The following is a 27,367-nucleotide window of genomic DNA, read 5'->3' on the forward strand; positions in this document are numbered from 1 at the left end:
AGAGCTTGGAAGGAAAGGAGCGCCATTTGACTTTTCAATGCAAAATTGACTGGAATTGAGATGGGACGCCATGTTGCGTTTGGAGAGCCCCTGATGTGCCTAAACACTGAAACCCCCTACAAGTGACACCATTTTGGAAAGTAGACCCCCTAAGGAACTTATCTTGATGTGTGGTGAGCACTTTGACCCACCAAGTGCTTCACAGAAGTTTATAATGCAGAGCCGTAAAAATAAAAAATCATATTTTTTCACAAAAATGATCTTTTTGCCCCCAATTTTTTATTTTCCCAAGGGTAAGAGAAGAAATTGGACCCCAAAAAATGTTGTGCAATTTGTCCTGAGTACGATCATACCCCATATGTGGGTGTAAACCATTGTTTGGGCGCATGGCAGAGCTTGGAAGGGAAGGAGCGCCATTTGACTTTTCAATGCAAAATTGACTGGAATTGAGATGGGACGCCATGTTGCGTTTGGAGAGCCCCTGATGTGCCTAAACATTGAAACTCCCTACAAGTGACACCATTTTGGAAAGTAGACCCCCTAAGGAACTTATCTAGATGTGTTTTGAGAGCTTTGAACCCCCAAGTGTTTCACTACAGATTATAACGCAGAGCCGTGAAAATAATTTTTTTTTTTTTTCTCAAAAATGATTTTTTAGCCCCCAGCTTTGTATTTTTACAAGGGTAACAGAATAAATTGGACCCCAAAATTTGTTTTCCAATTTGTCCTGAGTACGCTGATACCCCATATGTGGGGGGGAACCACTGTTTGGGCGCATGACAGAGCTCGGAAGGGAAGAAGCGCCATTTGGAATGCAGACTTAAATGGATTGGTCAGCAGCCGTCACGTTGCATTTGCAGAGCCCCTGATGTACCCAAACAGTACAAACCCCCAACAAGTGACCCCATATTGGAAACTAGACCTCCCAAGGAACTTATCTAGATGTGTTGTGAGAACTTTGAACCCCCAAGTGTTTCACTACAGTTTATAAGCCGTGAAAATAAAACATCTTTTTTTTCCCACAAAAATGATTTTTAGCCCCCCAAATTTTTATTTTCCTAAGGATAACAAGAGAACTTGGACCCCAGAAGTTGTTGTTCAATTTGTTCCGAGTACGCTGATAACACATATGTTGGGGTAAACCCCTTTTTGGGCGCACGGGAGAGCTCGGAAGGGAAGGAGCACTGTTTTACTTTTTCAACGCAGAATTGGCTGGAATTGAGATTGGACGCCATGTCGCGCTTGGAGAGCCCCTGATGTGCCTGGACAGTGGAAACTCCCCAATTCTACCTGAAACCCTAACCCAAACACACCCCTAACCCTAATCCCAACGGTAACCCTAACCACACCCCTAGCCCTGACACACCCATAATTCTAATCCCAACCCTAATCCAAACGTAAATGTAATCCAAACCCTAACCCTAACTTTAGCCCCAACCCTAACTTTAGCCCCAACCCTAACTTTACCTCCAACCCTAGCCCTAACCCTACCCCTAACCCTAAACGTGACTGAAATACGTGGCACTGAAATACGTGGCACTTAAATACGTGGCACTTAAATACGTGGCACTGAAATATGTGATACGTGGCACTTAAATACGTGGCACTGAAACACGTGGCACTGAAATACGTGATACGTGGCACTGAAATACGTGGCACTGAAATACGTGGCACTGAAATACGTGGCACTTAAATACGTGGCACTTAAATACGTGGCACTGAAATATGTGATACGTGGCACTTAAATACGTGGCACTGAAACACGTTGCACTGAAATACGTGATACGTGGCACTGAAACACGTGGCACTGAAATACGTGATACGTGGCACTGAAATACGTGGCACTGAAATACGTGGCACTGAAATACGTGCAACTGAAATACGTGGTACTAAAATACGTGCAACTGAAATACGTGGTACTAAAATATGTGGCACTGAAATACGTGATACGTGGCACTGAAATACGTGATACGTGGCACTGAAATACGTGGCACTGAAATACGTGGCACTGAAATACGTGGCACTGAAATACGTGGCACTGAAATACGTGGCACTGAAATATGTGATACGTGGCACTTAAATACGTGGCACTGAAACACGTGGCACTGAAATACGTGATACGTGGCACTGAAACACGTGGCACTGAAATACGTGATACGTGGCACTGAAATACGTGGCACTGAAATACGTGGCACTGAAATACGTGGCACTGAAATACGTGCAACTGAAATACGTGGTACTAAAATACGTGCAACTGAAATATGTGGTACTAAAATATGTGGCACTGAAATACGTGATACGTGGCACTGAAATACGTGGCACTGAAACACGTGGCACTGAATTACGTGATACGTGGCACTGAAATACGTGGCACTGAAATACGTGGCACTGAAATACGTGGCACTGAAATACGTGGCACTATGACTGTCAGAAAATGTTCATTAAACGGTTAGGGGTGAGGTTAGGGGTAGAGTTAGGGTTAGGGTTTGGATCCCTTTATCACCTTGATGGTGGTGGGTGGCTTTTCAGTGTGTTTTCTGTTTTTTTTCGATAAAAATGCATGCGTTTTTAACGCAAACAAACGCATGTGCTTAAAAACGCAAGAAAATACTGCAGGTTGTATTTCTGAAAATGAACGCATGCAGAAAAAAAACGCATGCGTTTAAAAACGCGACCAAACGCGTACAAAAAAAAAGCATGCGTTTTCAATGTTAAATATAGGGAAAAAACGCATGCGTTTTTTTGTGCAAAAACGCTGCAGACAAAAACGCAAGTGTGAAACCAGCGACGCTTTTTATAGCAAAAAAGTTTTTGCGTCTCCACATTTTGAGACCTATAATTTTTCCACATTTTGCTCCACAGAGTCATGTGAGGTCTTGTTTTTTGCGGGACGAGTTGACGTTTTTATTGGTAACATTTTCGGACACGTGACCGTTTTTGATCGCTTTTTATTCCGATTTTTGTGAGGCAGAATGACCAAAAACCTGCTATTCATGAATTTCTTTTGGGGGAGGCGTTTATACCGTTCCGCGTTTGGTAAAATGGATAAAGCAGTTTTATTCGTCGGGTCAGTACGATTACAGCGATATCTCATTTATATCATTTTTTTTATGTTTTGGTGCTTTTATACGATAAAAACTATTTTATAGAAAAAATAATTATTTTGGTATCGCTTTATTCTCAGGACTATAACTTTTTTATTTTTTTGCTGATGATGCTGTATGGTGGCTTGTTTTTTTGCGGGACAAGATGACGTTTTCAGCGGTACCATGGATATTTATATCAGTCTTTTTGATCGCGTGTTATTCCACTTTTTGTTCGGCGGTATGGTAATAAAGCGTTGTTTTTTGCCTCGTTTTTTTTTTTTTCTTACGGTGTTTACTGAAGGGGTTAACTAGTGGGGCAGTTTTATAGGTTGGGTCGTTACGGACGCGGCGATACTAAATATGTGTACTTTTATTGTTTTGTTTTTTTTTATTTAGATAAAGAAATGTATTTATGGGAATAATATATATTTTTTTTTATTATTTATTTAGGAATTTTTTTATTTTTTTTTTACACATGTGGAAAAATTTTTTTTTTACTTTTTTACTTTGTCCCAGGGGGGGACAATACAGATCATTGATCTGGCAGTGTGCACAACACTCTGCCAGATCGACGATCTGCTGTGCAGGGCTGCAGGCTTTCCAAGTGTCTGCTCTGAGCAGACACTCGGTAAGCCACCTCCTTCCCTGCAGGACCCGGATGCCGCGGCCATCTTAGATCCGGGACCTTCAGCCAGGAAGGAGGTAGGAGACCCTCGCAGCAACGCGATCACATCGCATTGCTCCGGGGGTCTCAGGGAAGCCCGCAGGGAGCCCCCTCCCAGCGCGATGCTTCCCTATACCGCCGGTACACTGCGATCATGTTTGATCGCGGTGTGCCGGGGGTTAATGTGCCGGGGGCGGTCCGTGACCGCTCCTGGCACATAGTGCCGGATGTCAGCTGCGATATGCAGCTGACACCCGGCCGCGATCGGCCGCGCTCCCCCCGTGAGCGCGGCCGATCGCGTATGACGTACTATCCCGTCGGTGGTCATACGGGCCCACCCCACCTCGACGGGATAGTACGTCTGATGTCAGGAAGGGGTTAATGCTCTTGCCTTCCGTTTTTTGATCATAGTTACCATAAACCTAGACATTTTATCTCCGTGTGGGAACATTTTATTTTTCCATCTAGTGTATATTTTAAGCGAGTCTTGGTTTAAAAGGTCTTTCAAAGCTGGTCTTTTCTTTGAGAGTGATGTTAGTATTTGGGGGTCTAGTGATAATTTGTGGTTTTGTTCCAGCTCCTGAATCTCTTTATAAAGGGCTTTAACCTCCGTTTGCTTTGTTTTATTTTTATATGAGAACAAGGAGATCATCTCTGCTCTTATGACAGCCTTATGGGCTTCCCATACCGTTGCAAAGGGAATGGTGTCACTGTCATTAATGTAAAAGAATTCCTTTAGTTTTTTTAGTATCTTGTCTCTGGATTGTTTATCGGTCAATAAAGTCTCATTCAATCTCCACACATGGCCTGTGACCAATCAGTATTTTGCTGATAAGTATCGAGTGGTCTGAGTGAACATTTGGGGTTATTTGAATGTCTTTCAGAAGTGAAAACATCTGCAGTGGAATAAAAAAATAATCAATACGACTGTAAGACATTTGTGTTTGGGAAAAGTGCATATAATCCTTGGAGGTAGTGTGGAAGCACCTCCAGGCATCTATTAATTGGTGAAAATTAAGAATCGAGTCAATTCATCTGAAAGCTTTTTTGGTGATATTAGATCTCCCAGTGGAAGAGTCCATTACAGGTTCTAGTGGAGTATTGAAGTCTCTTCCAATTATTAATGCTCCTTCGACAAAACTATCCACTTCCTTCATTGTTTTAGCTAGCCAAATATCTTGTTTTGTGTTGGGTGTGTAGACATTGCCTATTGTGATTAATTTATGTGTGATTAAGCCCTTAACAAAGATGTACCTGCCCTCTTTGTCTCCAAGAGTCTAGCAGCTGGAAAGGGGTATGTTTAGATATAGCTATCGCCACTCCCTTAGATTTCCTGGATGTCGAGAAAGAATGAAACCATGTATTATAATAATGTTTTTCGAAACTGGGGGATTTGTCCTGGATACAGTGAGTTTCTTGTAATAAGATAATATCTACCGTATATACTCGAGTATAAGCCGAGATTTTCAGCCCAAATTTTTGGCCTGAAAGTACCCCTCTCGGCTTATACTCGAGTCATGATCGGTGGTGGGGGCGGCGGGTGAGGACTGTCATATACTCACCTAGTTCCGGCGTTCCTGTCGCTCCCCCTGCCCGTCCCACGGTCTCCGGGTGCCGCAGCTCTTCCCCTGGTCAGCGGTCACGTGGGACCGCTCATTAGAGAAATGAATATGGACTCCACTCCCATAGGGGTGGAGCCGCCTATTCATTTCTCTAATGACGGTGCCGGTGACCGCTGATAGAGGAAGAGGCTGCGGCACCGAAGACCAGCTGTCCGGGGGAAGGAGCGGGATGCCGGGAGCAGGTAAGTATTACATATTCACCTGTCCTCTTTCCACACACCGGGCGCCGCGCCATCTTCCCGGCGTCTCTCCGCACTGATTGTGCAGGTCAGAGGGCGCGATGACGCATATAGTGTGCGCGCCGCCCTCTGCCTGATCAGTCAGTGCGGAGAGACGCCGGGACGGAACGCCGAGGAGCTGCAAGCAAGAGAGGTGAGTATGTGTTTTTTTTTTTATTGCAGCAGCAGCAGCACTGTATATGTGGCACAGATTTATGTGGAGCATCTATGGGGCAATGGTGCAGAGCACTGTATATATGGCACAGGCACAGCTTTATGTGGAGCATCTATGGGGCAACGGTGCAGAGCACTGTATATATGGCACAGATTTATGTGGAGCATCTATGGGGCAACGGTGCAGAGCACTGTATATATGGCACAGATTTATGTGGAGTATCTATGGGGCAACGGTGCAGAGCATTGTATATATGGCACAGATTTATGTGGAATATCTATGGGGCAACGGTGCAGAGCATTGTATATATGGCACAGCTTTATGTGGAGCATTTATGGGGCCATAATCAAAGGTGCAGAGCATTATATATGGCACAGCTATCTATGGGGCCATAATCAAAGGTGCAGAGCATTCTATATGGCACAGCTATCTATGGGGCCATAATCAAAGGTGCAGAGCATTATATATGGCACAGCTTTCTATGGAGCATCTATGGGGCCATAATAAACTGTGCAGAGCATTATATATGGGGCAGCTTTATGTGGAGCGCCTATGGGGCCATACTGAACGGTGCAGAGCATTATATATGGCACAGCTTTATGTGGAGCATCTATGGGGCCATAATGAACGGTATGGAGTATCTATTTTTAATTTTGAAATTCACCGGTACCTGCTGCATTTTCCACCCTAGGCTTATACTCGAGTCAATAAGTTTTCCCAGTTTTTTTGTGGCAAAATTAGGGGGGTCGGCTTATACTCGGGTCGGCTTATACTCGAGTATATACGGTACTCCCAATTTCTTAATGTGTGATAGTACCTGGGCTCTCTTGATCGGCGCGTTTAGGCCTCTTACGTTGTATGAAGCGATGGTTGTCTCCTGAGTGTGATCAGTCATTCTGAATCTGGATGTGGCTCGGTCTCCATTGCTTATATAGGTTTGTTCGCCGGCAGGGATGGGGGGAGGGTAGGAGGGTGAGAAATTGAAAAAGAGAGGTGAAGAAACAGTAACATTATAACAAAAACAGGGGCTAAGCGCCCAGTACCATATATTAGAACCATTAGGCTTTTTAGGTTATACCAAGCTGGAAATTAAGTCTAAGAAGCGATAATAGACAACGAACATGACATTCAAATAATCTATTTATCCTCTAAAAGCGGAGATTATTAAACTATCTTTTAGAAGCAATCTACACTTATATCAATAACGATTTTAAAGTGGTCCAGAAACTTTTTTTTTTTTTTTTTTTAGAGTAGTTAAACATTCGAATGTATAAATTGGATAATCATTTGTAGTCACTGAACCACTTTCGGGACTACGGCAACTAAAGGGAAGTATCTTCGTTCAAGATCTTTGTTTCAAAAAGTAGGAAGGTGGGAGTTATCAAGGCATTGCGAAAATTCATCGCTGAGATTTCGTTTGGCGCTTTTTAGGTCGTTGTCCCTTCGGATTCTCTGTAGTGTTCCAGGGCTCATTGTCCGGGAGGTTCGGGAGGAGAAGATCATTACGAATTGTCCTCAGATCTGGAAGGTGGTCCAAATGAATGTCTAGTTCCTCGCAAACTCAGCTGACGTCCGAAGATGTTCTAATTGTGAACTTATTCCCATTAGCAGTTATGAGTATACCAAATGGGAATAGCCAGCGAAAAAGGAAGCGCCGTTCCTTGAGGACGTCTGTCAGAGGCCTCAGAAGGTATCTTTTGGTAAGGGTTGATGGTGCGAGGTCTTGAAAAATTTGGATTTTTGAGGTTTTGTATGTCAGAGTTTCTTGAGATCTGGCATTTCTAATGATTTTTTCTTTCACTCGGAAGTCCATAATCTTGCAAATGATATCTCTTGGTCGCTCCGAGGTTTTAGGTTTTGGTTTTAATGCTCTATGAGCCCTCTCCAAGACCAGAGTCTCATCCCTACTTAGTTCCGCCAGCGGGAGGAAGAGCTCCTGGAGGATAGCGGGGACATCCTCCCGGTCAGGGGCCTCTGGAATGCCCCTCACTCTCAAGTTGTTTCTTCTGTTTCTGTTCTCTATATCCTCCATGGCGGTGCAAAGGTTGTTAAGATAGTCCTCATGTTGTTGAATACCTGAGGAGAGAGCTTTAGCATAAGTTGTGAGTTTCGCCTGGGTTTCCTCTAGTTCTTCCACTCTGTTACTGATAAGTTGTATGTCCTTCTTAATTTCAGAGAGATCTTTAGATAAAGGTGCCAGAGCAGTAGTTAGAATATTCTTAAGGAAACCTCTAGATATTGGTTTGTCGGAATCTTCAGGATCAGACGGGCTTCCTCCCCATTCACCAGATCCCGAATCCTCCTGTGCATCTTTGTTACATGGTGAATTTTGTTTAGAACCTCCAGTTTTAGTGATACATTTTTCCATGTTATTGTTTGGAGGTGGTCCGCCGTGATCCGTGGAAAGGCCAATTTTAACCATATTTTCTTTAAAAGAGTCTCCCTTTTTTTTTTTTAAATTATAATTTTTTAAAGTGTTCTTCCTGCTTGGGCCCTAGTCTCCACTAGATGGGGTAGTTGCTGCAATTTTAGCTCCTTTTATGTTGAGACATATGATAAAAGTGTGATAGAAATATATATATCATGTAGATCTCACTTGCATGTATACTCCTCTATAATTATATATATATACTCATATATACTCACAGCTAATATATACATTATAATCAATGGTTTAAAATGGCTGACAAACTGATATAAGCCAGACCAACAGTATGGGGCTTTCCAAGCAAAAATAGGAACTTGGGTCAGATGTCCTGAAATAATGTCTAGAATATCGCTGAATCTTGCTGAAATGGCAGATCAACAGTGTCAGATGTATTAAGTGCTGACCAGATGTCTCAACTTTGTCCTAAATGCCGAGAGCTACATTTTAGTTGCCTAATCAGCAGTCATATGTGCATTAATCACAATATTCCATATATGTTTAGATAACCAATGACAGAGGAGCTACACAATATGGTAATTAACTAACCACCCCTGACAACCCCTAACCACTCCTTTCTATATGCAATTTATAAAACTATGTATGTACAATAAAGTTTCAGTATTGATGGAATGTTGTTCTGTCACAATTGTGTACAGTCCATTCTTGATGAGCGCTCAAAATACTCAGTCTTATTGGGAGCGGCCACAGCACACACAGGGATAAATTTATCCAAACCCAAATTTTCCATAACATAATGGCGCCCAACAAGGGGCATGGATGAAACGCACGGGATCCTACTGACCGGAGATACGGAGGTGTTGGCCATGGCCTTGGTGCACGGGACAGAGACTGCGCAGCTCCATAAGTAAGGTAAGAAAATGTTATCATCTTACCTGAAAGTCCCCTGTGCCCAGTCCGGGTCTATACCTCTTGCCGGTCAGGTGTGGTCACCACCGCATTTCCCAGGTAGTGTAAAAAGTCCAAGCCCGTATCCACGTATCCAAACCCTGGGAGGTGTCTGCTGTGTGCCGTGTATGTGTTCTGTGTTTGTGTAAGATCCGGGAGAAGGAAAAGTGACTTTTGTTTGTGGTGGCAGGGTAACAGACAGCAGGAGGTCAAATCGCTGAATAAGCTATCACAGATTCCCGTGCAATAGGAGAGACAGGAGGTCTCGGGACAGGCAGTCCCATGTTCCAGGCTCGGATGGTGATAGCTTTGAGGGCTGCCACTGATTCCCGTAGCCGGCGGCCAGTCAGGACGACCGGAGCGGAGGGTGGTTTTCCCGGCATATGTGTGCCCAGTGCGATTGATAGTTGTCTGTTCCCAGAACGGCCTGCACGTGCCACAGAATAATAAAGAGGGCAATCGATTCTCCCGGACGTGTATTTGTTGGTTAATGTCACGTATTGTCAAGAATTGCCGTTTTAAGAACATATGTAAGAGAAAGTTTTTTCTTTTCTTTCTCTCTCTTCTACGAACTTCCTCTTTCTCCGCACTGTTTAGCAGAGAGATATGCATTTTAAATCACACTGTCACATTTGTTTTTTTTTCTTTTTTTTTCTTCTGCAGATGCTACTATGTGTAGCTATTTGTGAAGAAGTGAAACAAATTGTATCTATCATTTTTGATGCGACATACGTGTTTTCAGATACGTTATTATAGTGACAAAAACTTCATCTGCAAGACCAATACTTCAAATTGCCCTGAAAGTGGATGGCGTTGTCGGATCTTTTCTTCTGCACACTGGTGCAGCCAGAAGTGTGATGAGACCTGTGGAACTCGCTGATCCCACCTGCCTATCAGAATCCTCTATGCCTCGCATGGTCATTGATGGTCAAGTCAGACATTCTCAGCTTACAAAGCCACTGAGCGTGTGCACTCAGCCAGGACACACTATCCTGTTCCAGTTTGTGGTGTCAAGCACCTGCCCACTCAACCTACTGGGGACAGACCTACTGCAGAAGATGAAGGCAACCACAGTGTTCCAGGAAGATGGGACAGTGACACTTTCTTCATCCCTGACCCAAGAAGAATGATGCTGGTGGCCCTACAAGAACCTTTAGCAACTGATGTGGCCTACCCAAGGAGGTACTGGACGTAGTACCAGAAAGTCTATGGTCTAAGGGACCCCAGGACGTGAGAAAACCTCAAGTTGCCCCAGTACGGGTGTCACTCAAGCCATGTACCCCGTACCCTCGTAAGGCCCAGGCCAGGCCTAGAGTCAAGCTGCCTCTGACCAACTGAAGGTCTACCTGGAAATAGGAATCATTGTTCCTTGCACATCGCCTTGCAATCCTCTGCTTTCCCCATCAAGAAAAAGACAGTAAAATGAGAGTCAGCCAAGTTCATAATGGTACATGACCTGAGAGCTGTGAATGACGCCACAATGTTTGAAACTCCAATTGTGTCGGATCCACACACATGCTGCTCATGAATGTACCTGCCACAGCAAAAGTGTTCACAGTGACCGACCTGGCTAATGCTTTCTCCAGTGTTCCCCTTCATCCAGAGGATCAGTTCCTGTTTGCCTTAACGCACCAGGGGGGACACCACACATGGACAGTGATGCCACAGTAGGCCCAGAACAGCCCTTCACAGTTCACCAAAGCAATGTCCACAGTTCTCACCAACTGGGTCACAGAACATGCAGAAGTAACCCTGCTACAATACGTGGACAATCTACTCCTTTGTGCAGTTGGCTTTGACACGTGTAAAGCCCATCTCTTGTATCTCCTACTCTACCTGGCGGAGCAGCATCGCAAAGTCTCAAAGAATAAAGTCCAGTGGTGTCTGAAGCAAGTTACATTCCAGAGACACTATTGCTCAACAGGCGAAACACCTGACAGATGACCGGAAGACCACAGTGGAGAAGATGGTTCCTCCAACAACTCCAAAAGGTGCTACAGGCCTTCTTTGGTCTAGTTTCGTATTGCAGAGCCTGGATCCCTGATGCTTCAGTCCTAATGCAGCCTCTGTGTGAATACATCAGTGTGACCCCGTTCCTCCTGACAGATGCAGCCTTCAGCTCGTTCAAGAAGTTAAAAGGCGCAGTAGTCTCAGCGCCAGCACTAGGCCTATCTGACTACGAGAAGCCATTCCGTCTCTACTTGATGAGAAAAGAAGGCCTTGCTACTGGAGTCCTGACACAGCTTCAGGGGGGAAAGCAGAGACTTTTGGACTACTTTTCACTTCTTCCCGCATGAGAGCAGCAGTTGTAGCACACGCCCTCCTGGACAGGACTACTGACAATATTGGAAAAACCATTGGAAATCCTGGATCTGTATGGCATCTCAGCAATCCTCAACCAAACCCAGCCAAAATATCTCTCCACCACCAGGCATCTTCGCCTCCAGTGCGCTCTACTCCTGCCCAACAATGTCACCATCTCCAGATGCACAGTCCTCAACCCGTCCACTCTACTCCCACTCCCAAGGGGGGATACAGATATGGATCCTCAGATAAAAAGTCTGATCAAAATGATACCTTCTGCAGGGATCTGAATTTGCCCTGGACGGATGACCATGATTACTTCAGTATCGTGCAACAGGAAACAGCAGGACTAACCAATGTGGCAGAAGAGCCGCTGACCAACCCAGAGTTGATCCTCTACGTAGATGGCTCCAGATTTGCAGATGATTCCACATGGGATGTGCAGTGACCAGCAATCAAGAGATCCTGTGGTCCAGAAGTCTGCCGCCTAGTCTGTCAGCCCAGGAAGCAGAACTGATAGCGCTGATGAAGGCCTACCAGATGGCAGAAGACAAGACTGAGAAAATGTATACCGATTCAAGGTACTCGCATGGCATAGCACACGACTTCGGACCCATCTGGGCTGCAAGGGACTTCATCACAGCAAGCGGAACAACCGTGAAGCATCATGGAGCCATTAAGGACCTGCTGAACGCACTTCAACTCCCAAAAGTGGTGGCAGTATTAAAAGTCAAAGCGCATGGAAAACTAAACACAGTAGAGGCATCAGGCAACAACATGGCGGATATGGCAGCCAAAGAAGCAGTCAAGGGAAGACAATATGGAAAAGTGGAAGAGGTCGTAGAGCCGGACGGCTACTACAGGACGGCTGAAGACAGGAAACCTGACAAGATGACATCCTGGGATTTGCTCAAAAAAGCTGCAAGAGCAAGCCCCAAAGGACAAGAAGGAATGCTGGATGCAGAAGTGAGCAACACATGAAGAAGGAAGAGTATACGCAATGGACTACAAACCCTGTTTACCCCGAAGCATGTACCCTATGGTGGTCCAGTGGGCACATGGGCCCACACACAGATTAAAGACACAGATGAATGATCCAATGGGGGCTTACTGGTTCACTCCAGGGATTCCCACCCTAACAGCCAAGTTCACTAGCAGCTGTCTGACCTGCAGCAAATGCAGCCCTGGAAGAATAGAGAAAGTTCCCACCCATCGTCTTGCCAGATCACTGCACCCCTTCCAAAGGATCCAGATAGATCACATCCAGATGCCGCCAAGTGGAGGTTTCGAATATGCCCTTGTGGTCATGGACGTGTTCTCAGGATGGCCAGAAGCTTTCCCAGTGAGGAACCAGTCAGCAAAGACTACTGCAGAGAAGCTACTCTCAGAGACGAGATATGCAGCTATGGGGTCCCAGAAGTGATAGAGAGTGACCAGGGACCCGCATTCACAGCAAATCTCACACGAGAGATCTAGTCAGCAGTAGGGTCAGACTTAGGCCTACACACTCCCAATCACACTACTTAGTGTAAGGCACACTTCCAGAGGCCCAGAAAAGCTATGAAATTTTGTTTGGGTCTAGTCCCAGGTTAGGGGTATCCTTTCCCTCAGCAGCTGACTATGTAATATGCTACTTTGTCTGCTTATGTAATTGAACTCACCAAGAAACTTGCTAACATCCATTCTCGAGATTTTTTCTTCATTGCCAGATCCAGATTCAGTGTCCGGTACGCAGTCCTTGAAGCCAGGAGACTGGGTATTGGTGAAAAAGTTTGTAAGGAGAACACCACTCGATCCCAGATCTGATGGTCCTGTCTAAGTGCTGCAGATGGCACCAATCTCTGTGAAACTGGAGGAGAGACCCACTTGGATCCACGCATCGCATTTCAAGAAAGCTCCCCAACCAGAGGACGACACCCAAGCCAGAATGATGTTGTGGATGCCCTGCCTGACCGAACAGATGACCTACCTGATAAAGAATACACTACACTTGCTTTTGACTAAGAGACTGATTGAAACGAACCCCCGGTAGGGACAGATCTTCTGACAGCCCATTTGCAAAAAGTCTGTACGGAGTGAGGCGTAGGCGTTAGGCTTACGTCAGTTCACCGACAGCACAAAAGAGTTGCAGCGCTTTGGGACAGGAGGCTAGGATTAGGGCAAGTGATATCTATGGGGGGCTTGTGATAGAAATATATACAGGTCCTTCTCAAAAAATTAGCATATAGTGTTAAATTTCATTATTTACCATAATGTAATGATTACAATTAAACTTTCATATATTATAGATTCATTATCCACCAACTGAAATTTGTCAGGTCTTTTATTGTTTTAATACTGATGATTTTGGCATACAACTCCTGATAACCCAAAAAACCTGTCTCAATAAATTAGCATATTTCACCCGTCCAATCAAATAAAAGTGTTTTTTAATAACAAACCAAAAAACCAACAAATAATAATGTTCAGTTATGCACTCAATACTTGGTCGGGAATCCTTTGGCAGAAATGACTGCTTCAATGCGGCGTGGCATGGAGGCAATCAGCCTGTGACACTGCTGAGATGTTATGGAGGCCCAGGATGCTTCAATAGCGGCCTTAAGCTCATCCAGAGTGTTGGGTCTTGCGTCTCTCAACTTTCTCTTCACAATATCCCACAGATTCTCTATGGGGTTCAGGTCAGGAGAGTTGGCAGGCCAATTGAGCACAGTAATACCATGGACAGTAAACCATTTACCAGTGTTTTTGGCACTGTGAGCAGGTGCCAGGTCGTGCTGAAAAATGAAATCTTCATCTCCATAAAGCATTTCAGCCGATGGAAGCATGAAGTGCTCCAAAATCTCCTGATAGCTAGCTGCATTGACCCTGCCCTTGATGAAACACAGTGGACCAACACCAGCAGCTGACATGGCACCCCACACCATCACTGACTGTGGGTACTTGACACTGGACTTCAGGCATTTTGGCATTTCCTTCTCCCCGGTCTTCCTCCAGACTCTGGCACCTTGATTTCCAAATGACATGCAAAATTTGCTTTCATCAGAAAAAAGTACTTGGGACCACTTAGCAACAGTCCAGTGCTGCTTCTCTGTAGCCCAGGTCAGGCGCTTCTGCCGCTGTTTATGGTTCAAAAGTGGCTTTACCTGGGGAATGCGGCACCTGTAGCCCATTTCCTGCACACGCCTGTGCACGGTGGCTCTGGATGTTTCCACACCAGACTCAGTCCACTGCTTCCTGTCATGATCTCTGCAGGCAGAGATCATAGCAAGCCTATAGAGGGACAAGCTCTCGGAAGATGGAACTATACTGACCATGAACTAAGCCTGCCGCGCAACTAGAAATAGCCAGGTAGCATTTCCTATTTATAGCTAGATGCCCAGCTCTGGCCTAAGACCTAAATAGCTAGCAGAGGGAAATATAAGACCTGGCTCACCTCTAGAGAAATATTCCAAAGAAGACAGTAGCCCCCCACATATAATGACGGTGAGTTCAGATGAAACAACAAACGCAGCAGGAAAATAGTCTTAGCAAATTTGAGGTCCGCTTACTAGATAGCAGAAGACAGATAGTGTTTTTCTGCTGACCATGAAAGTATACTAACAAAACACCATCCAGAGATTACCTTAAACTCTGGCATTAACTCATAACGCCAGAGTAGCAATCCCTGATCAACGAGAGCTTTCCAGACACAGTAACAAAACTTCAGCTGTGAACTGGAACAAATAGGCAAAACAAAACATGGACAAAAGTCCAACTTATCTAGTAGTAGTCTAGAAGCAGGAACAAGCACTGAGAGGCATCAGATAACATTGTTGACCGGCAAGAAACCACCAGAGAAATGAGCTTAAATAGCGACACCCACTACTGATGGAACCAGGTGAAACAGGAAAGAGGATGACAAGTCCAATTCCACAAGCGGCCACCGGGGGAGCCCAGAATCCAAATTCACAACAGTACCCCCCCCTCAAGGAGGGGGCACCGAACCCTCACCAGATCCACCAGGGCGACCAGGATGAGCCCTATGGAAGGCACGAACAAGATCAGAAGCATGAACATCAGATGCATTGACCCAAGAATTATCCTCCTGGCCGTAACCCTTCCAGTTGACCAGATACTGGAGTCTCCGTCTGGAAACACGAGAGTCCAAAATTTTCTCCACAACGTACTCCAACTCACCCTCAACCAACACCGGAGCAGGAGGCTCAACTGAAGGTACCACAGGTACCTCATACCTGCGCAATAACGACCGATGAAAAACGTTATGAATGGAAAAGGACGCAGGGAGGTCCAAACGGAAAGAAACAGGATTAAGAATCTCCAATATTCTATAAGGGCCGATGAACCGAGGTTTAAACTTAGGAGAAGAGACCCTCATAGGGACAAAACGAGAAGACAACCACACCAAATCTCCAACACAAAGCCGAGAACCAACACGACGATGACGGTTGGCAAAACGCTGAGTCTTCTCCTGGGACAACTTCAAATTGTCCATAACCTGCCCCCAGATGTGATGCAATCTCTCCACCACCGCATCCACTCCAGGACAATCCGAGGATTCCACCTGACCGGAGGAAAATCGAGGGTGAAACCCCGAATTACAGAAAAACGGGGACACCAAGGTGGAAGAGCTGGCCCGATTATTGAGGGCGAACTCTGCCAATGGCAAAAAAGCAACCCAATCATCCTGGTCAGCAGAGACAAAACACCTCAGATATGTCTCCAGGGTCTGATTAGTCCGCTCGGTCTGGCCATTAGTCTGAGGGTGAAAAGCAGATGAAAAAGACAAATCTATGCCCATCCTAGCACAGAATGCCCGCCAAAATCTAGACACAAATTGAGTACCTCTGTCAGAAACAATATTCTCAGGAATACCGTGCAATCGTACAACATTCTGAAAAAACAGAGGAACCAACTCAGAAGAAGAAGGCAACTTGGGCAGAGGAACCAAATGGACCATTTTAGAGAAACGGTCACAGACCACCCAGATGACAGACATCTTCTGGGAAACAGGCAGATCTGAAATAAAATCCATCGAGATGTGTGTCCAAGGCCTCTTAGGAATAGGCAAGGGCAACAGCAGTCCGCTAGCCCGAGAACTACAAGACTTGGCCCGAGCACAAACGTCACATGACTGCACAAAGACTCGCACATCTCGTGACAGGGAAGGCCACCAGAAGGATCTTGCCACCAAATCCCTGGTACCAAAAATTCCGGGATGACCTGCCAATGCAGAAGAATGCACCTCAGAGATGACTCTGCTGGTCCAATCATCCGGAACAAACAGTCTATCAGGCGGACAACGATCCGGTCTATCCGCCTGAAACTCTTGCAAGGACCGCCGCAGATCAGGAGAAACGGCCGACAAAATTACTCCCTCCCTAAGGATACCTGTGGGTTCAGAATTACCAGGAGAGTCCGGGTCAAAACTCCTAGAAAGGGCATCTGCCTTAACATTCTTAGAACCCGGTAGGTATGACACCACAAAATTAAAGCGAGAAAAAAATAAAGACCAGCGCGCCTGTCTAGGATTCAGGCGTCTGGCAGTCTCAAGATAAATCAAATTTTTGTGGTCAGTCAATACCACCACCTGATGCCTAGCCCCCTCGAGCCAATGGCGCCACTCCTCAAACGCCCACTTCATGGCCAAAAGCTCCCGATTCCCAACATCATAATTCCGCTCTGCGGGCGAAAATTTGCGAGAAAAGAAGGCACAAGGCCTAATGACGGAGCAGTCGGAACCTTTCTGCGACAACACTGCCCCAGCTCCGATCTCCGAAGCGTCAACCTCAACCTGAAAAGGCAGATTCACATCAGGCTGACGCAACACAGGGGCAGAGGCAAAACGGCGCTTAAGCTCCTGAAAGGCCTCTACAGCATGAGGGGACCAATTAGCAACATCAGCGCCTTGTCTGGTCAAATCAGTCAGTGGTTTAACGACATCCGAAAAACCAGCAATAAATCGGCGGTAAAAGTTGGCAAAGCCCAAAAATCTCTGAAGACCCTTAAGAGAGGAGGGCTGAGTCCAGTCACAAATAGCTTGCACCTTGACGGGATCCATCTCAATGGAAGAGGGAGAAAAAATATACCCCAAAAAGGAAATTTTCTGGACCCCAAAAACGCACTTAGACCCCTTCACACATAAAGAATTAGACCGCAGAACCTGAAAAACTCTCCTGACCTGCTGGACATGAGAGTCCCAGTCATCAGAAAAAATCAGAATATCATCCAGATATATTATCATAAATTTATCCAGAAAATCGCGGAAAATATCATGCATAAAAGACTGGAAAACTGAAGGGGCATTAGAAAGACCAAAAGGCATGACCAAATACTCAAAGTGGCCCTCGGGCGTATTAAATGCGGTCTTCCACTCATCCCCCTGCCTGATCCGCACCAAATTATACGCCCCACGAAGATCAATTTTAGAGAACCACTTAGCACCCTCTATACGAGCAAACAAATCAGTAAGCAATGGCAATGGGTATTGATACTTAACAGTGATCTTATTCAGAAGCCGATAATCAATACATGGTCTCAAAGAGCCGTCTTTTTTTGAGACAAAGAAAAACCCAGCTCCCAAGGGAGAAGAAGATGGACGAATATGTCCCTTTTCCAAAGACTCCTTTATATATTCCCGCATAGCAGCATGTTCCGGCACAGACAGATTAAACAAACGACCCTTGGGATATTTACAACCCGGTATCAAATCTATGGCACAATCGCACTCACGGTGCGGAGGTAACGACCCAAGCTTGGGTTCGTCAAAGACGTCTTGATAATCAGAGAGGAACTCAGGGACTTCAGAGGGAATGGACGACGAAATAGAAACCAAAGGTAAGTCCCCATGAATACCCTTACATCCCCAGCTCAACACAGACATTGCTCTCCAGTCCAAGACTGGGTTGTGAGACTGCAACCATGGCAATCCCAGTACCAAATCGTCATGTAAATTATACAGCACCAGGAAACGAATAATCTCCTGGTGATCCGGATTGATACGCATGGTTACTTGTGTCCAGTATTGTGGTTTATTATTAGCCAATGGGGTGGAGTCAATCCCCTTCAGAGGAATAAGAGTCTCCAAAGGCTCTAAATCAAAACCACAACGATTGGCAAAGGACCAATCCATAAGACTCAGAGCGGCGCCAGAGTCAACATAGGCGTCCGTGGCAATGGATGACAAAGAGCAAATCAGGGTTACAGACAAAATAAACTTAGACTGAATGGTGCCAATGGAAACAGACTTATCAAGCTTCTTAGTACGCCTAGAGCATGCTGATATAACATGAGTAGAATCCCCACAATAGAAACACAATCCATTCTTCCGTCTAAAATTCTGTCGCTCGCTCCTGGACAGAATTCTATCACACTGCATACTTTCTGGCGTCTTTTCCATAGACACCGCCAGATGGTGCACCGGTTTGTGCTCCCGCAGACGCCTATCAATCTGAATAGCCATTGTCATGGACTCATTCAGACCTGCAGGCACAGGGAACCCCACCATAACATCCTTAACGGCATCAGAGAGACCTTCTCTGAAAGTTGCCGCCAAGGCGCACTCATTCCACTGAGTAAGCACAGACCATTTACGGAATTTTTGGCAGAAAACTTCAGCTTCGTCTTGCCCCTGAGATAGTGCCATCAAAGTTTTTTCTGCCTGAAGTTCCAAATGAGGTTCCTCATAAAGCAAGCCCAAGGCCAGAAAAAACGCATCCACATTGCGTAACGCAGGATCCCCTGCTGGCAATGAGAAGGCCCAATCTTGAGGGTCACCCCTGAGCAAGGAAATCACAATCCTAACCTGCTGAGCAGGGTCTCCAGCTGAACGAGACTTCAGGGACAAATAAAGCTTACAATTATTTCGGAAATTCTGGAAGCTAGCTCTATGCCCTGTGAAGAACTCCGGCAAAGGAATTCTCGGCTCAGATACCGGAGCATGTACCACAAAATCTTGTAAATTTTGTACTTTCGTGATGAGATTATTCAAACCCGCAGTTACACTCTGGAGATCCATTATTGTCAGGTGCAGACAGAGCCATACAGAGATTAGGAGGAGAGAGAGAAAAAAGACTGCAGCAAGGCAGACTGGAGGAAAAAAAAAAAAAAAAAAAATTCCAGCAGACTTCTTATAACTCTCCTTTCTCAACCTGGGTCTTTAACACTTTAGTGGCCGGTCAAACTGTCATGATCTCTGCAGGCAGAGATCATAGCAAGCCTATAGAGGGACAAGCTCTCGGAAGATGGAACTATACTGACCATGAACTAAGCCTGCCGCGCAACTAGAAATAGCCAGGTAGCATTTCCTATTTATAGCTAGATGCCCAGCTCTGGCCTAAGACCTAAATAGCTAGCAGAGGGAAATATAAGACCTGGCTCACCTCTAGAGAAATATTCCAAAGAAGACAGTAGCCCCCCACATATAATGACGGTGAGTTCAGATGAAACAACAAACGCAGCAGGAAAATAGTCTTAGCAAATTTGAGGTCCGCTTACTAGATAGCAGAAGACAGATAGTATACTTTCATGGTCAGCAGAAAAACACTAACAAAACACCATCCAGAGATTACCTTAAACTCTGGCATTAACTCATAACGCCAGAGTAGCAATCCCTGATCAACGAGAGCTTTCCAGACACAGTAACAAAACTTCAGCTGTGAACTGGAACAAATAGGCAAAACAAAACATGGACAAAAGTCCAACTTATCTAGTAGTAGTCTAGAAGCAGGAACAAGCACTGAGAGGCATCAGATAACATTGTTGACCGGCAAGAAACCACCAGAGAAATGAGCTTAAATAGCGACACCCACTACTGATGGAACCAGGTGAAACAGGAAAGAGGATGACAAGTCCAATTCCACAAGCGGCCACCGGGGGAGCCCAGAATCCAAATTCACAACAGCTTCCTCAGCAATCTTCCTCAGGGTCCGGTCACCTCTTCTCGTTGTACAGCGTTTTCTGCCATATTTTTTCCTTCCAACAGACTTACCATTGAGGTGCCTTGATACAGCACTCTGGGAACAGCCTATTTGTTGAGAAATTTCTTTCTGGGTCTTACCCTCTTGCTTGAGGGTGTCAATGATGGCCTTCTTTACATCTGTCAGGTCGCTAGTCTTACCCATGATGGGGGTTTTGAGTAATGAACCAGGCAGGGAGTTTTTAAAAGCCTCAGGTATCTTTTGCATGTATTTAGAGTTAATTAGTTGATTCAGAAGATTAGGGTAATAGGTCGTTTAGAGAACCTTTTCTTGATATGCTAATTTATTGAGACAGGTTTTTTGGGTTATCAGGAGTTGTATGCCAAAATCATCAGTATTAAAACAATAAAAGACCTGACAAATTTCAGTTGGTGGATAATGAATCTATAATATATGAAAGTTTAATTGTAATCATTACATTATGGTAAATAATGAAATTTAACACTATATGCTAATTTTTTGAGAAGGACCTGTATATCATGTAGATCTCACTTGCATGTATACTCCTCTATAATTATATATATACTCATATATACTCACAGCTAATATATACACTATAATCAATGGTTTAAAATGGCTGACAAACTGATATAAGCCAGACCAACAGTATGGGGCTTTCCAAGCAAAAATAGGAACTTGGGTCAGATGTCCTGAAATAATGTCTAGAATATCGCTGAATCTTGCTGAAATGGCAGATCAACAGTGTCAGATGTATTAAGTGCTGACCAGATGTCTCAACTTTGTCCTAAATGCCGAGAGCTACATTTTAGTTGCCTAATCTGCAGTCATATATTCCATATATGTTTAGATAACCAATGACAGAGGAGCTACACAATATGGTAATTAACTAACCACCCCTGACAACCCCTAACCACTCCTTTCTATATGCAATTTATAAAACTATGTATGTACAATAAAGTTTCAGTATTGATGGAATGTTGTTCTGTCACAATTGTGTACAGTCCATTCTTGATGAGCGCTCAAAATACTCAGTCTTATTGGGAGCGGCCACAGCACACATAGGGATAAATTTATCCAAACCCAAATTTTCCATAACAAAAGAATATAGATTTTAGAGGAGAATGTGAATCTTTTTTCTGTACATGTCGGGATATTATATTACTTATAATTAGTTATCATATAGAAATCCAGAGTGATGCACGCTGTAGAGGTTTACAATAGACTGTTGCAGCCAGATAGATTAGTAGACCGTTCAGGTCATTCTGTGTTTCGTTGATGACAGTTTATATAATTGTAATTAACTGTGCCTTAGGATTGGATAAAGTTATTAAGCCCTGATAGGTAGTGTGATGTAAGTCAGAGCTCAAGAACTTCTGAATGGGGTGTGAGATGGTATGTTATGATTTATATCTATAGTACAGCTTCTCTGGCCTTATCTCCCCTTCTTTTTAGTATAAGGGCAGCTTGGGGAGAGCTCAAGATGGCGTCGATGTCTCTTACCTTACAGCTATAATATATAGCTGCCGTCGCCTGCTAATTTGATAAGGGCCTGTAATCCTGAACTCCTGTGAGGCTCTTTCCGGGCACACTTGTGCTTCTTCAGCGCTCCCTCCTTCAGTGCCGAGGGACCATGGGAACCCCGTCCGGCAATCTTTCCGCCGCAGCCGGCACACACAGACCTCAATGGCGGGCGAGGAGATGAGAGTACCCACTGCATTGATAACGTTCAGGGTCCGGTCGGCGCGGCCTCCTCAGCCGGAGTTCTCGCGGCTGATAGTGGGACTCCTCACCTCACTCTGAGGTATGTTGTTCTTCCGCGTTGTCTGCTGCACAGGGGGAGGCGGGGAAGAAGGCGCCGGCATCCTGTCTCGCACACCACTCCAGGGACCGACTCCTGCAGGGCCTCCGCGATGTGGGCTTCTTAGGGGTGGTAGATCCCTTCTGGGAGTCTTAGTGGGCTCCGGAGGCCTTTTAGCTTGTATCCAGGGCCCTGTGGTGGCAAAATCTTTAGACGAGGCAGGAGCTCCGTGCCACACATCCTGCTTCATCAGCGGCCATCTTGGATCTCTTCTGTTTTTGGTTTCTGATTTAAAGTTTTCAAAGCTATTTTTTTTTCCTTTTGTCCCACGGTTTTATGGCCTTGTTCAGCATTGGTTGTTTACCCTGCATAGTAACGCCTGCTCTGGCCTTATGCTAATTAGTTGATTGCTGATTGTGACTATTTGGTTTCTGATGCTAGCAGTCATTTCATTTCATATATATTTAGTCTGGCTGGGATAAGATGCGTGCGGGTTCGCGTGTGCAACAGATTTTAAGTGCAACAGTTTAAAGTGCTTGGCAGTTAGACAATGGCATTGAAGCTGATGTTCCTGTGCTGTTCCATGTATGTTGTTATATTTTACTCTGTATTTTGCTCTGCTGCCACCCAGTGGCCTTTTTCCGTATGGCAGCTTGTTATTCATTTATTCTTGTGGGCATGTCTTTACTTCCGGTTCAGGGGTCAAGTCGTCTCTTCCTCTGGCAGCCATTTCATTTTCAGTTTACTTTCTGTTGTGAGAGGACACGCTTTAAGCGGGCTTAGGAAGGCATCAGTCTTTCGACCTCTTTTGTTGCTCACACGTGCAGTCATACTTGGTGCTACATCTTACTGTACCTTGTCTACACCTGCATTTTTGGAGAAAGTACTGTATTACCAGTTATACGCTGTATGTCCAGATTTCCAAATAAACAAGTCTGGATTGCACAATCCCTGGTGTGCATCATCTCTCCGGACGCTGAACAGCATTGGCCCTGTCTGCCTCACGAGGAGGAAAACACTGAAGGTACGAAATCTCTCTCACACAACCCTTATTAGTCAACTACACCTCCATTCGCCTCATGTGCGGACAGAACAGTTCCTCTCTTCTCTTCTCACACAGGTATTTTATCCATCCATCCATTTGTGTGCTGACTGCAAGTCTGAACTGAACACCATATTTAGCAAGCTATGCACATGGTATTTTATCCATCACTCCTGTGTTTTTCTTTTTTTTCTGTTTTTGGTTTCGGATTTAAAGTTTTCAAAGCTATTTTTTTTCCTTTTCTCCCACTGTTTTATGGCCTTGTTCAGCATTGGTTGTTTACCCTGCATAGTAACACCTGCTCTGGCCTTATGCTAATTAGTTGATTGCTGATTGTGACCATTTGGTTTCTGATGCTAGCAGTCATTTCATTTAGTATATATTTAGTCTGCCTGGGATAGGATGCGTGCGGGTTCGCGTGTGCAACAGTTTAAAGTGCTTGGCAGTTAGACAATGGCAGTTGGACAGGGCAGGAGACAGGTAAGGTGTTTAAGTTTTTCAAAAAATCATGCTTCCTGGTCAGTCATACTACATTATGCATTGATCATATCAATCTGCTTCTTATTTGTTTTTACTTCTGCTTTCTCACAACTCGCCTGCCCTTTAACACATTCTGGGCACTCTCTCTATATCCACCCCTCCCTTCACCCCTCTCCAATGTATAACTCTGAGGCTCTACTGACATTTCTTACCCACTCCAAACCAGCCACTACCGTCATGCAGCACTCAAAACGTTCATACAAATCATCCCACCACCTGCTCTTTCTGTTTTTTCTCCTTCTACTAGTTGCAGGTGACATCTCCCCAAACCCTGGGCCTCCCTCCACCAGCATACATTACTCTTCTCCAGCTGCATATAGAAACCCTGCTAATCTTATTAACATTCTGTGCATGCCTTCTCCTATCGCTTTCCACTGTGCTCTCTGGAATGCACGGTCGGTGTGTAACAAACTAACTTACATTCACGATCTTTTCCTAATTCCCTTAACCTTCTGGCTATTACAGAAACCTGGATCCAGCACTCAGACACCACCGCCGCTGCCGCACTCTCATTTGGTGGGCTGAAATTTTCACATACCACCAGACCTGAGAACAGGCAGGGTGGAGGTGTTGGTTTGCTCCTTTCATCACAATGTGCTTTCCAGGTCATCCCCCCGGTTCCCTCATTCCCATTTCCTTCCTTTGAAGTCCACGCCATCAGACTCTTAAAGCCCTTCTCCTTGCAGATGGCGGTTGTTTATCGCCCTCCAGGCTCCTCCCGCCAGTTTCTAGACCACTTTGCCACCTGGCTTACTCACTTTCTATCCTATGACATCCCCGCCCTCATCATGGGAGACTTTAACATCCCATAAATGATCCCCTCTCCCAATCTGCTTCTCATCTTCTTTCTCTAACTTCTTCATTCGGCCTCTCACAGTTTACTAAATCTACGCATGAGGACAGGAATACTCTGGACCTGGTTTTCTCCCATCCCGGCTCGCTGCACAACTTAACTAACTCCCTTCTCCCGCTCTCGGATCACAACCTCCTTTCCTTCTCTGTCAAGAATTGTCTCCTCACCCAGGACACCCCCACTTACCACACTTATCGGAATACACGTACCATTAATACCCAGCAGCTTGTGGACAATCTCCACACATCTCTAGCCCCCATCTCCTTCCTCTCCTGTCCAGACTTAGCATTGTCACACTTCGATAATACACTGAAGAATGCCCAAGATGAAGCAGCACCTTCTACACGCAGAAAAACCCGACACAGACAATGGCAGCCCTGGCACACTATGCAAGCATGCTTTCTTCAGCATTGCTCAAGGTGTGCAGAGCGGCAGTGGAGAAAATCTCTCTTAGCAGAAGACTTCATCCACTATAAGTTCATGCTATAAGTTCATGCTCAAAACCTATAACTCTGCCCTTTATCTGTCCAAACAATCCTACTTCACCACCCTAATCACCTCACTATTCAACAACGCAAAACGACTTTTTGAAACCTTAAACTCCCTACTGAAACCTAAAGTACAGGCCCCATCACCAACCTCAGCAGTGAGGATCTGGCCACTTATTTCTTAGAAAAAAATCAACCAAATCCATCAGAATATCTCAGCGCAATCTCGTCAATGCCTGGATCCCCTTCCCTGCCGCACCTTAAGCTCACTAGACATCTTTGAGCCTGTTTCAGAAGAAGTTTCCAAGCTCCTCGCTTCTGCTCGGCCTACAACCTGTAACAGTGACCCCATTCCTTCACATATCCTGCAGTCTCTCTCACCAGTGGTCACCACTCACCTGACTAAAATATTTAACCTCTCTCTTTCTTCAGGTATCTTTCCCTCCTCATTTAAACATGCCATCATAACACCTTTACTTAAAAAGCCATCCCTGGACCAGAACTGCACTGCTAACTACAGACCTGTCTCTAACCTTTCCTTCATCGCTAAACTCCTGGTACGCTTGGTCCACTCCCGTCTAATCCACTATCTCTCGGATAACTCTCTTCTCGACCCCTTACAATCTGGTTTCCACTCTTTACACTCCACTGAAACTGCCCTCACTAAAGTCTCTAATGATCTAATAACAGCTAAATCCAAAGGTCATTGCTCTCTGCTGATTCTCCTGGATCTCTCTGCCTCATTTGACATTTTGGATCACCAGCTCCTCCTCACTAGGGTTGAGCGACCTTTAGTTTTTTTGGGTCGAGTCAGGTTTTGTGAAACCCGACTGTCTTAAAAGTCGAGTCGAGTGAAATCGGCCGACCACAGTGAAAAGTCGGGTTTCGGCCGAAACACGAAACCCAGTGAAGATATTCTTTTTTTTTTTTCTTCTCTCTCTCTCTCTCTCTCTCTCTCTCTCTCTCTCCCCCTCCGTCCCAGAACAGAAAATTTCGTATTGCACATTCCAAATCGCTACTGCGCACAAGCGTTAACATGACGATAGGCGTTCACTCCCCTAACACCTATGTCATCACTCTGCCCACGCCCATTCATTGGCTGAAAAAATGGCGCTAATCGCGTCATACGAAATGCGACTTTGGCGCCAAGATCGCGTACCGCATGGCCGACCCCACACAGGGATCGGGTCGGGTTTCATGAGACGCCGACTTTGCCAAAAGTCGGCGACTTATGAAAATGAACGACCCGTTTCGCTCAACCCTACTCCTCACTATGCTCCGCTCTATAGGCCTCAAGGACACAGCCCTCTCCTGGTTCTCCTCCTACCTCTCTGACTGCTCCTTCACTGTATCCTTTGCCGGCTCCTCTTCCTCTCCTCGTCCCCTTGCTATCGGGGTTCCGCAAGGCTCAGTCCTAGGCCCCCTCCTCTTCTCTTTACACAGCCCCTATTGGACAAACAATCAGCAGATTTGGGTTCCAGTATCATCTCTATGCTGATGACACCCAATTATACACTTCTTCCCCCGACATCACCTCTACCCTAATTCAAAATACCAAGGATTGTCTGTCTGCTGTCTCTAACATCATGTCCTCCCTCTACCTGAAACTAAATCTCTCCAAAACAGAACTTCTTGTGTTTCTCCCTTCTACTAACCTCACTCTACCCAACATCGAAGTTACCCTGGAGGTTCAAGCATAACTCCCAAGCAGCAAGCCCGCTGTCTTGGGTTCATATTCAACACCGAACTTTCCTTTACTCCCTATATCCGATCACTCGCTCTTGTCACCTGCATCTTAAAAACATCTCCAGAATCCGACCTTTTCTCATATTTCTGTCCAGCCGCTTCACTGATGCCTCCATCTTGTGCCAGTCATTACACTGGCTACCCATTCGCTACAGGGTCTAGTATAAACTCATCTCTCTCACCCACTAAGCTCTCCACAGTTCTGCACCGCCTTATATCTCCTCTCTCATCTCTGTCTATCGCCCCACACGTGCCCTCCATTCCTCAAATGACCTAAGAATAACATCCCCTGTAATCCAAACCGCACACCTCCATCTCCAAGACTTCTCTCGTGCTGCGCCAGCTCTCTGGAATGCACTTCCCCAGACGATCAGACTGATACCTAGCCTCAACCTATTCAAGCGCACTTTGAAAACCCATCTCTTCAAACAAGCCTACCACATCAACTACTCAGTAAACTAACTTTGCCCTGTTCCCTCCTTCCAAATATTACTCTGAATCTGCACCCCACTATTCATCTGTCTCCACACCCTCCATACACATAACTGCACTTAATAATAA

General features: G+C 45.3%; 1 protein-coding gene across 3 annotated transcripts in view; it reads right to left on the minus strand.

Moving 5' to 3' along the window:
* The window catches only part of LOC143767607 (uncharacterized), an 87,746-nt gene that overhangs the window by 16,965 nt on the left and 43,414 nt on the right, over positions 1 to 27,367 (minus strand). The window contains exon 1 of one of the 3 annotated variants that reach the window (XM_077256037.1): positions 6,583 to 9,247. The exons of 1 other annotated variant lie outside the window; for it this stretch is intronic. In XM_077256037.1, coding sequence (XP_077112152.1) covers positions 6,583 to 6,660 — 78 coding nt within the window. In that variant the 5' untranslated portion in view covers positions 6,661 to 9,247. Of the gene's footprint in view, positions 1 to 6,582; positions 9,248 to 27,367 lie in introns of those variants that run through there. One more of the 3 variants, XM_077256038.1, reaches the window with a different exon arrangement.

Source organism: Ranitomeya variabilis, chromosome 4 (assembly GCF_051348905.1).
Source record: "Ranitomeya variabilis isolate aRanVar5 chromosome 4, aRanVar5.hap1, whole genome shotgun sequence".
NCBI classification, from domain to species: Eukaryota; Metazoa; Chordata; class Amphibia; order Anura; family Dendrobatidae; genus Ranitomeya; species Ranitomeya variabilis.